This window comes from Nycticebus coucang, chromosome 12, assembly GCF_027406575.1.
Source record: "Nycticebus coucang isolate mNycCou1 chromosome 12, mNycCou1.pri, whole genome shotgun sequence".
Taxonomy (NCBI): Eukaryota; Metazoa; Chordata; class Mammalia; order Primates; family Lorisidae; genus Nycticebus; species Nycticebus coucang.
In genome coordinates this window covers 61,612,975-61,625,609 of record NC_069791.1, presented here as the reverse complement: position 1 = coordinate 61,625,609, position 12,635 = coordinate 61,612,975, and the positions used below count along the sequence as shown (strand labels likewise).

Here is a 12,635-nt window from a genome sequence, read left to right as displayed (position 1 = left end):
TCTGTCAGGCGCCCCATGTGGCCTCTGGCTGAAGTGAGGAGGGGGTGGCTGAGCAGGCAGCAGATAAACATCTCTACAGAAGGTTGCAAATTGTGCTCACATATTTTCTTCCTCTGGACAATTCATGAAGGCTGGTGTAAAATTTTATATCTACCCAAAAGCTGAAAGAATCATGCAATATACACCCAATATACACTGCTGATTCTAGAGTTCAGTTAACATCTTGACTCATTTACCTGGAGGAAGAAAAGAGTCATTTGCATGAATATGCTTTTTAAAAATTATACTATGTGGTATAATTTCATCCCAGAGTAGAATTCGGGTGCCTCCTTGAATTCCTGTTTCTGCTGAAATGTCTCCAAGTAAGTTGCAGACACCATGACACCTGCTTTCACGCTTTTGCCCTGTCCTATCTGCCATATCCCTGGGACCGTGTTCCTATTTGTGCATTCAGGAGTTCCTGGTACCCATGTGTGATGGCAGATGTGTCTCTCACTCACCACAGAATTTTAGCACATGGTCAATAAATAAACACGTGAGCACAGAACCAGGCAGGACTTGCAGGGGCCCAGGGGGTGTTCAGGTTTGCAGCTGCGGCCTTCACCTTGGGTTGCAGGGAGCAGCGCTCTGTTTGGGATGCTTTATACTTGTATTTGTATTCTTCAGGGCTGTGGAAAATAGGAAAGCTGGATGGCAAAGTCAGAAAGCCACCATCCCTCCATTACTAATAAGCTAACAAATAGTTTGGGCAGGGAGCTTCCCCGCAGGGAGCGTGTGGATGGGAGCTGCAATGCACAGAGCCAGTTTGTGTTTATGACACATCTTCATCAAACATCTTTGAGCCTCTATATCTGAAGCACAGTGTCTCCTGTGAATGAAATCGTGATTTCTCTATGAATGGAGAAAGGCCCTGGTTATCCTAGTTAACACTCACAGCAGGCTTAAAAACAGAATGGACTAAGAATTGAAAAGAGAAATAACATTCATCGGGATGACAGGGCAGTAGTGAGTTCAACAGTGTGCCCTCCAAATTCATTCCCGTCCAGAACCTCAGAATGTGATTGTATTTAGAATTAGCATCTTTGCATGGATGGATTTAATGAGGAATCTTGAGATGAAATCATGCTGGATTTAAGGTGGGCCCTCATCCAGTGATTGACATCTTTACCGGCAGTCCCTGAGTCACAAACATCCAACTTATGTGCAACTCACACTTACAAACAGAAGCTACTACAGGTGATAGGTAAATGCACCTGTCCCAACTTACGTACAAATTCAACTTAAGAACAAACCTACAGAACCTATCTTGTTTGTAGCCTGAGGACTAACAGTATAAGGAAAAGGAGAAAGAGAGAGGTGGACTCAGAGAAACACACAGAAACAGGAGAAGGAGATGTGAAGAAAAAGGCCAAGTGATGATGGAGGCCAAGACTGCAGTGACACTGCCACAAGCCAGGAACACCAGGGATCACCAGCCACCACCAGAAGCTGGAGGAGAGGCCTGGGCAGAATCTCCCTCAGAGTCTCCAGAAGGAGCCAACTCTAGTGACACCTTGATTTCAGACTGGTGGTCTCTGGAACTGTGAGAGAATAAATTTGAGTCGTTTTCAACCAGCAAGTTTGTGGCCATTTGTTATGGCAGCTCTGGGAAACTAATACAAAAGCTGTTACCTTGGAAGGCAGGAGGGTGCCTCTAGAGCAGTGATTTTCAACTGGTGTGCTGTGAGAAGACCTTAGATGTGCCACAGAAATTTTTAAAGATCATAAATTAAATTTTTGAAAGAAGTTCAAAGCACAGTAATCATATTCTTTTTTTACTCTTTTTTTTAATGAACATAATTTAAGTGTGCCATGGAAGTTTAAGTATAGATTTAAGAGTGTTGTGAGATAAAAAAAAAAAAAAAGTCGAAAAACACTGAGCTGGAGTGTGCAGTGAAAGAGAACAAACTGTGCTATATGTCAGTCATTGCATGGACCTGTGCAGTAGCTCATTAGAAACAGAGGTAGCTAAGGTGAAGTGCAGTCTGAATGATCATCTGCTCCTAACAGGTGAACTTGAAGCGACTGTTAATGGATGGAAAAGTCTTTGCAGGTAATGTAAGTCTCAACAGTGTATTAGTTATCTATTACTGCACAACAAACCACTCCAAATTAAGTGGCTTAAAATAACAATGAACAAACATTTGTTGTCTCATAGGGTTTCTGAGGTTTAGAAATTTATGGGTGGTTTAGCTGGTGGTTCTGGCTTGGGGACCTTGACAAGGTTGCAGTCAGGATTGAGCTGTATCACGAGGGGAGGGAGAGATGGCACCCTCATGTAGCTGTTGACAGGAGTCTGATCTTCCCCTCAGCAAGAGATGGGGTGGGGGGGAGAGAGAGAGCCCAAGCAAGCACGAGCATTCTACACCTCTGGCAGGGCTGAGCTGTCACTTACCTGTGTTCAATGGGCTCACAGATTGATATGGCTGCAACAAGGCCAGGGACTCACAAGGACAGGAATAGCAGGAGGTGTGGACTGGGGGCCAGCTAGAGGGCAGATGCCACACACAGGGAAGTGGGAGCCTCCAACGCTGACTGTGGGGGCTGCACGGCATGTGGAAGAGGGTCAGTGCATGACGGAGCACTGAGATGATGAAAGAAAGCTGTGCGGCCCACTGGCCTGCCTGCCCGCTGCCTGCCCACAGGGTGGGATGGGGGCTCTGCAGGGTGCTGCCTCTGTGGAACCCCATGGTGCTGTGGCCAGGGCACTGCTCACTGTATGCCTGGTGAGGGCCTCTGTGAAGAATTCCAACGTTTCTCTTGTTCTCTGTCTGAAGGAGAGCGTCACAAACATTATTGGTGTTGGGTGTGCAAAGCTTGAATTCAGCACCTGTTTAGAAGGTACATACTGGAGAACAGGTATCTTTGATATGCCAGGATTTTGCTGGGCCCTGGGGTGAGATCAGAAGGCAGGATTCACAGGGATCCTGCTTGGGGCTTTTGGCCAGGCTGTGGAATCGGGAGAAGGGATGCACCCTGAACCCCTGGACACTGGGGCTGAGGTAGCCTGGTCTTTGGGCCCAGCCCGTGGTGTGGGCCTGAGCCAGGTACTTGCTTTTCCTGAGATGTCCTCTAGATGGCGCAAGGGCACCAGACATGAGCAGGTGTTCTCTGGAGAACGTGCTCCTCTGTAGACAATGCTGGGATGCACCTGACCACAGCGAGCCTGGCTGAGGGAGCAGCATCCTTGTCCTGGGACCCACAGAGACAGGGCTCTGGACAGGGGCTGGCTGGCCCAAGCCCCCATGGCAATCTCGCTGGGCTGCCCCTAACCTGGGCTGAGGCAGGCTCCGGGCAAGGTCCCTCCTCTGGGCCTCTGACCCTCCCTTTATCCCAGGGGTTACCTGAGGACGTTGCTGCTACAGAGGCAGAGACCAGGAGCAGACCCCACCCCTGCCGGGATGCTCTCTCAGAGGCATGGCTCCTGGGTGGCCTTTCAACCCTTTCTTCTGAATGCAGCTCTGCAAATGGTGTGAAAGACCCTTCCTAAGCATAGAAAGACACCCCCACACCAACCTGTCAGGCCAGGGTGTCCCAGGCCTTCTCTTCTCCCAGCCTTGGTCCAGGTCTTCTTGAGGGGCATTCTGCCATTACTGGCAGGACTCAACAGGTTGTGCTGAGGGCAAGTCTGTGCTTTGGGAGCCACACAGGTATAGCATCCTGGAGGTGGGGATGGGGCCAAGTGGTGAGCCCCCAAAGGGTCTCCTGGGGGCCCGTGTGTCCAGGCCACCTGGGAGCCACAGAATGGGGTCCCTGCACCATGAATGGGGTCTGGCCCAGGAACATGTACATTGAACTCATTCCTGGTATCTACAAAGCAGCGATGTTTTGGGACCACTCGAGGGCACCAGCAGTCCCTCTTCCACAGAGTGGCCTTGGTGCTCTCTTGGGGGCCTGAGAAGTTAGGGTGCCCCCCCCCCTGCCCTCCTAGGCCCTATTTCACACATTTTGTTCCTGTAGTCTGCAAGAGAAGAGGCCAGGCACTCTGTTCATTTATGTATTTTAATTCAGAGCATGTGCCTTGCCTCAGCTGCCCTCAGGCTTCTGGCAGTGTCCCCCTGCCCCCTGAGCTCTAGCCTATCCTCTGGCAGGAGCCCTAGGGAGCCCCTCTGTTGTCCAAGAGAAATCCCAAGCCGACCCACGGAGGTCTGTGTTTTGTTATTTCTCCCAGCTTAAAAAAAAAAAAAATCATGTTTGAATTCTAACCCACACATTTCTCATAGGCCCCTCCAGTCAAATGCTGTCCTACTTCTGGGTAGGGCAGGTGGCCTGGCCCACTTGGGCCGCAGACTCTCACTTAGAGGGACGTAACTAAGAGCCTGGGCTCCAGCTCTCTACTGGGTTTCAGCACTGCAGATCCACAGGCGTCTCCAGTGGGTTTGCGCCACCAGCAGGGTAGTGCCCAACATTGATTCTGAGGGTGAGAAGACGGGGATGAAGACTCTGGGATGAAGAACATAGCATGGCCCGTGTGCCATACACTGGGAAGTCATCACACCCTCTGAGACACAGTCTCCGTAGCTAAGAAGTGGGCACCATGGGGTAGTGAACTGCCCCTCTACCACACCGTGGAGCAAGGTGCAGAGAGGAGAGAGCCCTCTGGGCCTGGCACTGATGTCCCAGGGCCTGATGGGTCTCAGCCATAGGTATCACCCCCATTGGATTTAATGACAGCAATAAAAATAGCAGTTCAAAAGTCTTGAATGAGACCACAGGTCAAATCAGGAAAAACAGTGGCCTTCCCTCCTGCAGGTGGCAAAGACCCAGGGAAAATCCCTCTTTGTATGTTTTGCTGGGCGTATTTTATTTTGCTTTTGTATTTACCTCCCTGTTTCTAAATAACAGGCTATGTGACAACATTTTATTTTTAGGCTTTGTACAATATTCATCAACTTTCTGCCCTGAAGGAGGATTCAGTTCTTGGGAGACATCCCTTCACCCAAACATCCCCTTCCCCCGACGGTGATGGAGCCTGTCTTCTTTGGAGATGGTGCTGCTGCTGCTATTACTGTGTATCTGTGAGCGTCACGAGCATCATTCAGGGCTGAGCTGTGGTGTCCCACACTTACGGTAGGCACCAACCACTCTGCACACACTCCACACCCTCCTAGTCCTAGCCCCTGGAGCTGGCTCTGTTGGGGAGCCCAGGGCACCAGTGTCCTTGGGGCCCCCTCACCACCTGGGGCCTTCTCTGGTGATACCTATTCCTTCTTGACCACATCCTGGCGGGGGTGAGGGGGCCACCTCTGTCTGGAGACTGTGTGCCGGGTGTGTTTCTAGCCCACCCTCACCCCTGTGCTACCTGGGGCTGGATGCAGCACCTGCTCGCTGGGGTTTGCGGGGAGCAGCTCTGCCTCGCAGACTCCAGTGCTGCTGTTGAGAAGCAGGCGAGGAGCCAGCCCTGAGCCCCGACCAGAGCTTTGGTGTGCTGGGGGTGTGAGCCCTCCTTCCCCAGTGTGCTAAGATTTCCTGGTGGTGTCTGGGCCTTTCCGCTGTTCTCCCTTTTTTTCTACTGGAAACATGGACAGTTTCATCTGCAGGTTTAGGTCTTTCTGTTCATGCTAAGTTTCATTTATTTCTGTTTCTTCCTGTGCATTTCCTCACTTGCGTTTTCTCTCGTATGCGTCTCCCCTGCTAGTTACCACTGACCACCTGGACTGAGCCTCTGATCTGCACTCTTTGTCCTCTTGCTCCACTGCTTCTGACCTCCCCTGCTTTTCTCTGGAGTCTTCCTTAACTTCACCCCCTGTTCCTTCTGTTGAACTTTCTATTGGGTGTGAGTTCCCACACCGTCCCCTGGGCATTAACCCCCCAGCCCTCCAGCCCTCCCCCTCAGTTAGCTCCCTGCTTCTTCCAAGGGGCTGGCTCCTGCCAGGATGCACATCCTCAGGGCCCCAGGGCTCTCCAGGGTCCTCGATACTCCAGCATCAATGTTCTCAGGACTCCTCCCTTAGTGTGGATCCTCAGCTTCCCCAAATTCCCAGGGCTTCCCAGGGTCCTCAGAAGTCCCTGGGGTCCCCAGGGCTCTGCCTTTGTTTACATCTTCAGGCTGCTTCTTTTCATGGCACCATGTTGCTGGAGCCTGCACGTGCAATGGCTCTTACCTGTCCCTCCTCCTGTGATTGACAGGAGGGAAACACGTGGTCTGCACGATTAGTCACCTCTGATTGCCCCTGGGCTTCCCTGGCTTCTGGCCATCTCTTTTCTTTTCAGGTTCACCCTCCATCTGGCCTCAGGTGTTGTGGTGAGCTGGACTCTGCGTACAGTGGACCCCCTTTCCCTGCCACATGGGCTGGTCCTCCTATGGCTTTGTGCTCTGGCTCTGTGCTGAGCCCTCCAGATGCCTCTGTCAGTCACCCCATTACACCTGACACCAAACAGGTGCGACAGACACCAGTTGGCCACACTGCAGGCTTGGCCCTGCCACTGACCCTCCTCACAATGGGGAGCCCCTCGAATGGTCCAGGCAATTCTGGGAGTCATGTGGTTCTCCTCTCCCCACCTGGGCTCACCCTGCTGGCTTCCCCCCACAATTTGCTGCTGCTGTCTGGGCTGGGGAGGTAGCAGACAGTCGTCCACTGCTGCTCTCCCTGCACCAAACCTCAATCAGTTCAATCCCAGAGAATATCAGAGAATATTTGCTTTTTCATTAATTTAATGACATCCCTGCCCAATTAAAGGCACCCAAGGTCTTGCCTTCCCAAGGCCTGAGGGTCTCATTGAGGACCTGGTGCTTCCCCCTTCTCCTCACCACCCCAGCTCACAGCATCCCAGTGGCTCCTTGTGCTTCAGGCTTTGAGAAACACCCCTCAGAGCCTCCCATGCTGGTCAGCGGGGGTGCCCCAGAGCTCCACATACGAGGGTTGGCCAGCACAAGCCTCCCTCTGACCTGGAGGCTAGGTGTGAGATCGGGGTAGCAGGGCAAGTGGTGTCTCTGCCTATGTCATGTGGTTGTCCTCCTGTGTGTCTGTGGGCAATTGCCAGTCTATGAGAACCCTGGCCACATGGGACTGGGGTCACCCCAGTGACCTTGGTTTACCTCAGTCACCTCCACTCACAGTCATAGTGGGATTTGGGGAGGCCTATGTACCTCTCTCACTGCCCTGCACACAGTGTCCATCTGGGTGTCCTCTATCCCCGGACAGCCTGCCGTAGGCAGTGGTCGTGTTTGTGATTAATTTCTATCTATTGTGCTGGTGTAATGAAGACAGAGCCTTGTCTGGGTCACCTCTGCGCCCCAGCCTGGCACATAACTGGTGCACAATGTATCTACCTTGAAGGATAGGTGAAGAATGAAGGGTCTTGGAAAGCAGGTGGGGCATTATGGATGAGCTCCCTGAGTCTGATTTCTAGGAGCTCCTGGGCTGTGTGACATTGCTCAGGTGGCAGCCTAAGACAGGGGCTCCAGGGTCCCTCTGATACACTCAGGCCAACAGCTCCTCTGCACCACCCTGGGCTTGAACACAGCCCTTGAACTCGGCCCTGCTTCCGTCTCGCTCTCAGTGTTGGGGGTGATGGAGACTAAAGCCCCTTGCATGCCTGACCCCCATTCTCTCTAGCCCTTCCCTGGCAAGAAAGGGTGAAGGGGGGGAGCCCTTGGGGAGGAGAGTTGGGAGAGGTGGAGCAAGTGTGCCAGCAGTTCTGGGATGTGTGTGAAGCCAGTTCGGCTGGGAGGTGGCGGGAAGGGGGCCCTGGCCACCCAGTGAGCCAAGCCAGCCCCCGAGAACTCGGGCCCTGTACAGAGACAGAGCCACTAGAGATAGCCTTCGAGGAACACTCTATCACATTGCCTGTTTATTTCCTTTCGTGATTTGTCCTAGTCTGACAATCTCCTTAGGTTTGGTTGTGCAGGAAGCATGCCTCATCCTGAACTTAGTTAACCCTGGGGGCTAGGGTCAAGGTGGGGCCTCTGCACCCTGTTTGGCTGATGGCGTTTCTCCCACTAGCTTGCCATTCCAGGAACCTAAACTGACTTACAGGCTGAGTGACTTTGCCCATCTGTAAAATGAAGGAAATCAAATTGACCTTGTTTTGCTTTAGAGACCAGTAATGATTTACACGGATTGTTTTGCAGGGGGCCTGGTGCACACAAAGTGATCACAGGGGGACGACGTGGACCCGATGACCATGGGGCTGTGACTCCAGCACTCTGACCCCAGGGACTCTTGTGCTTCTAGAATACTGAGGTCTGCGGTATGTCCACAGCCACAAGCTCTCCTTGGAGCCCCTGCTGCCCCCTGCTTGGTTCCTGCTGGGCACCCTATGAGGCCTGGAGAGCTCAGGCCTGTTCAGCCTGCTCACCAGGGCTCAGGGGGATGCTCCCTCCATGGCCCCAGCAGGCCTCGGGCTCCAGCCACCACGGGCAGCTGGAAGCCAGGGGCCTGGGTACATCTGGTGCCAGGACTTGCTCTTGCAGAGGGTGGGTGGGCAGGCAGCCAAGTGCCAGGGTCTGAGGGCCCCGCCCCAGTGCGGCCAACACACACTTGCCATATCTTTATTGCACATTTACCACATTGCAAACTATTCCACAAAAATGCTGTAGAGGCAAACCTACTATTCAATGCGCTGTGGACCCTGTGTGACGTGATTACACCACTGTCCAAAGGGAAGTCAGAGGCTGCTGGTTGCAACAGATGAGTAGAATAACTGGCCATTACATCATCTGAAACCCACATTTGTGGATTTGGCCACAACACACAGGCCTAATGTCCCTTAGGAGCCACCTCCCACCTGCAGACAAGACCCTCCAGCCCTCTGAGTGCTCTGGGATGGAGAAGAGTCGTCTTTATTTCAAATCAGGTCAGAATGTGAAAGCACTAATGGCTAGATGTGTCCGAGAGGGGAGGACAGCCCTCCTGTTAGCTGGGTAGGTGATCTGTGTCTGTGTGTATGCCTGTTTATACTCATATCCACCTTTATAATACAAAACAGTAAAGGAAGGCTTCTTTTCCCTATAAATAGGACAGAGCACCCCCACCACAGCTGCCTCTGTCGGGTGAACACAGACAGTATTTCCTTCCCAACATTTTCTGGGCTCAAAAACTAACACAAGTCCCATCAGACCCTCAGTGGAACAAACTCAGCCTTCCGGGGCCGCAGTTCACAACCTGGGGACTATTTGTCTGTCCAGTCTCTGAATTCACTGAATTCACGATGTGGTACATGGGGTCCCCTGAGCCCTGGCTCCCTCCTCATCTTGTCCAGGCAGGCAGAGTGGCAGCGGTGGGTCACTACCTTGCAGAAGAGACTCTGTGTTCGGTGTCCAGATCATCCTCTACCACACTGCGGAGTCCATCCCTCTCGATGCAGTCCCGGATGGCCTGTAGCACAACACGCAGCCGCCGGTCCAGAGCCTCCAAGTGCAGCCGGTATAGGACGGGCGCCACCCTGTCCTTCTGCAGAGACTCTGCCATGAGCAGGCTCAGCTTATACTCCTCCCGGGCCAGCAGCTGTAGACGCAGGTAGGTAGACTTCCTGATCCTGAGGAGGAGAGAGGGAAGATGCGTGGCCATCGGAAATGAGAGGGAAAGAAGGAGGAGAAGAGGGGGAGGTCGGGGGGAGGAGAGGGGGAGAGGGGCAGGAGGAGAGAGGGAGGGGCAGACAGGGAGGAGGAGAGGGGGAGATGGGGAGGAGGAGAGGGGGAGACGCGGAGGAGGAGAGGAGGAGATGGGGAGGAGGAGAGGGGTAGATGGAGGGGAAGGGGGAGACAGGGAGGAGGAGGGGTAGACGGGGAGGAGGAGATGGGGAGGAGGGGGAGACAGGGAGGAGGAGGGGAGAAGAAGAGGAGGAGGGGGATAGGGAGGAGGAGAGGGGGAGATGGGGAGGGGTAGATGGGGAGGAGGGGAGAGGAGGAGAGGGGAGGAAGATATGGGGAGGAGGAGAGGGGGAGAAGGGGAGGAGGGGGGAGATGGGGAGGAGGAAGGAGATGGGGAGGAGAAGAGGGGAAAGAGGAGACAGGGAGGAGGAGATGGGGAGGAGGAGAGGGGGAGGAGGGGTGAGATGAGGGGGAGCAGGGGGGAGACAGGGAGGAAGAGAGGGGGAGACAGGGCAGGAGGGAAGAGAGGGGGAGATAGAAAGACTGAGGTAGACAGGGAGGGAGGGAGAGATGGGGAGATAGACAGAGACACACAGAGCTGTGGGGCCTACTTGGGCCCTGCCTCTTGCCTGCATGAGGGATTAGAGTGCTGCTCTGCAGGGAACAGGAGGCCTATGTACCACCCCAAGGGGCCAGCAGAAGGAGTGAGGATGATTCCTGTTCACCTAGGAGACTGTCCCTAGCCTGGTTTTCTGTCTGGCAGGTGTCTCCTTAGAGATCACAAACCAAGAGTCCTGCAACCCTGTGTCCCCAGCCCAACGGGGGGAAGCTGGGTCAGGGAGCCCTTCAGAAGGCAGCGGGGTGCAGAGTCTGGTGGCTATGCTAGGAGGGCAGGATCTTTGGGTGTCTTCCCTGCACATGGACAGACATGACTGTCCTGGAGACTGGGATGGACTGGGGCACATGAACCTCATAAAAGAGGTGAAGGCGCCTTTCTTCTCTTGGTGTGATAGCTGGGGCGGGGCAGGAACTGGTTGGCGGGGCGGAGGCTGGGGGCCGGGGCAGGGCCCAGAGGGCTGTACCTGCAGCACTGCTGCAAGGGCACCAGGATGGACAGCTCGTCGTGTGAGTACTTCCCAAACCTGCCAAGACAAAAGCAGAGTCAGAAGGGTGCGGCCAACCAGCATACCCAGCCCAGCCCTAGATGTGGGGTTCTGATCACTTTTCTGAGGCAAAACATACAAAGGAAGGGTTCTAGGCAGTTGTGTCCAGACAGCATAAAAGCCTCTCTTAAGCGGGCCACAAGGTGGCCTAGGCATAAACTGTCCAGGTGCCTGAAGCCGACAGTTCTTAGGCATCTGAGCCCTGCATGGATATCCTCCTGCCTGGTTTACTTGCTTGTCTGCTTTGTTAATTGGGACCATCAGGCTCTCAGGATGCAGCCCAGGACTGCTAGAAGTGGCTGCAGGCAAGGGCAGGGAGGACATTTGTCCATGGCTATCAGGTTCCAAGTCCCATGTGCAGGTAGAGACACCATCTGCCCAGCTCAGTCCTGTTCTTCTGAGCCAGCAGCTTCTCCAGGCCTCAGTTTCCCCAGGGTTACTGTGAAGCTCCATTCCTGGGTGGCCCTGCCTGCATCTCACATGGAGAGGGTCCTCTGGAGCTGTGCATGCCCGTCCCTGCCAAGGCCTGTTCCTCCTACTTCTGGACAAGGTAGTGGCCAGCCCCTCACTGGGTCTGCAAGAGCAAGAACACTCACCCCCTTCCATTGTCCAAGTGGATGATGAATGTCTCATTCCCAAACTTCTCAAATGTCTCATAGTGGTGGCGGTCCATGTTTCCTGTGGAGACAAGCAGGGTTGCAGCTCAAGAGGCCTCAGCTCTCTGAAAAGCAGTGTCTTCCCTTCTTCCCAAAACACGACCTCTGGGCTGTTCTAACACCATAAAAGCAGTAACCCCACCCTTTTGCCTGGGAACACAGGACCATGCTGGGACAGCCAGGCAGCATTTTCACTGAAGAGCCCGGTGTGTCACCTGGTCCCTGCAGGTCCATGGGAACCCTTGCGCCTTGTACTTGATGGGTGGCCAGCGTGGCCACAGGACATACCCATGAGGAAGTCAAAAATGGTCATGTCCATGATGTCCAGGACGCGGTGGCTGGTGTCATAGGGAGGCGTCTGCTTCACTTCCTCACAGTAGTCTGGGTCCACTTCCCACCTGCAAGGAGCTGCGTGAGGCCCTTGCACCAGGCAGCGTAGCACCTGCACCTTCTCTGCCACCTTCCTGCTGTGGCCGCTGCTGATTCTCTCCCATCCCTGTCCCCCACTGCAGAGGGACAGAGCCTGGCCCTCCTGGGGCCCCCATGGTCCCCACACTCACTCGGCCTTCTTGCGCTTATGGTAGGAGCGCCGCCAGGGGTTCCGCCATGTCTTCCTCTTGGCCAGGGACAGGTCAGGCAGGAAGGCCGCCAGCGAGCCCTCGATCTGGTCTGGCTTCCCACACAGGGCGTGCTCGGTGGAGCAGTAGTAGGAACACTCCCCGTAGAAGCAGATGTTGTTGGCTGTGGGGCAGACTGCTGGTCAGTCAGGTCACTGGGGCCACTCAGGGAAGCCCCTCCCCAGATCTTCTGTCAGGCCAGGCCTGTTTGCTGATGTCATCCCACATTCTGCTAGGGCCCTGTGGTACCCACCGCATGTGCTCTCCTTGGGTCCTGCTACCCTCATGCTCTCCCAGGGCCATGTGGTCCCCACACTTTCCCAGAGCTCTGCCTGGTGCTTCTCAGGTCAGGACCTGTTCAGAGCTCTCACATTGATTTTAGCAAACATCACCAATCTGGGTTACAGAAGATGAAGCCCTGCATAGCAGACCCCTCAGGGTCACACCACCACAAGGAGGCAGAGCTGGGCCTGAGCCCTGCTTTTTCTACTAACCCCCAAAATTCAGGGATTGGAATCTATGGAAATTCTAGAGTTAGTGTGCAATAGCTTAAAAATGATAATATAAAGAATATGAAGGGACAGCCCACAGACTAGGGGAAAACATATGTAAGTCATACATGCTC

General features: G+C 54.0%; 1 protein-coding gene across 1 annotated transcript in view; it reads right to left on the bottom strand.

Moving 5' to 3' along the window:
* Positions 1–7,818: 7,818 nt before the first annotated feature.
* FAM20C (FAM20C golgi associated secretory pathway kinase) overlaps positions 7,819–12,635 on the bottom strand; it is a 56,961-nt gene continuing 52,144 nt past the window's right edge. The window contains exons 6-10 of the mRNA XM_053556293.1: positions 11,954–12,134; positions 11,682–11,791; positions 11,334–11,415; positions 10,657–10,716; positions 7,819–9,519 (exon numbers count right to left, since the gene is read on the bottom strand). Of these exons, the coding sequence (XP_053412268.1) occupies positions 9,270–9,519; positions 10,657–10,716; positions 11,334–11,415; positions 11,682–11,791; positions 11,954–12,134 (683 nt within the window). The 3' untranslated portion in view covers positions 7,819–9,269. The remainder of the gene's footprint in view (positions 9,520–10,656; positions 10,717–11,333; positions 11,416–11,681; positions 11,792–11,953; positions 12,135–12,635) is intronic.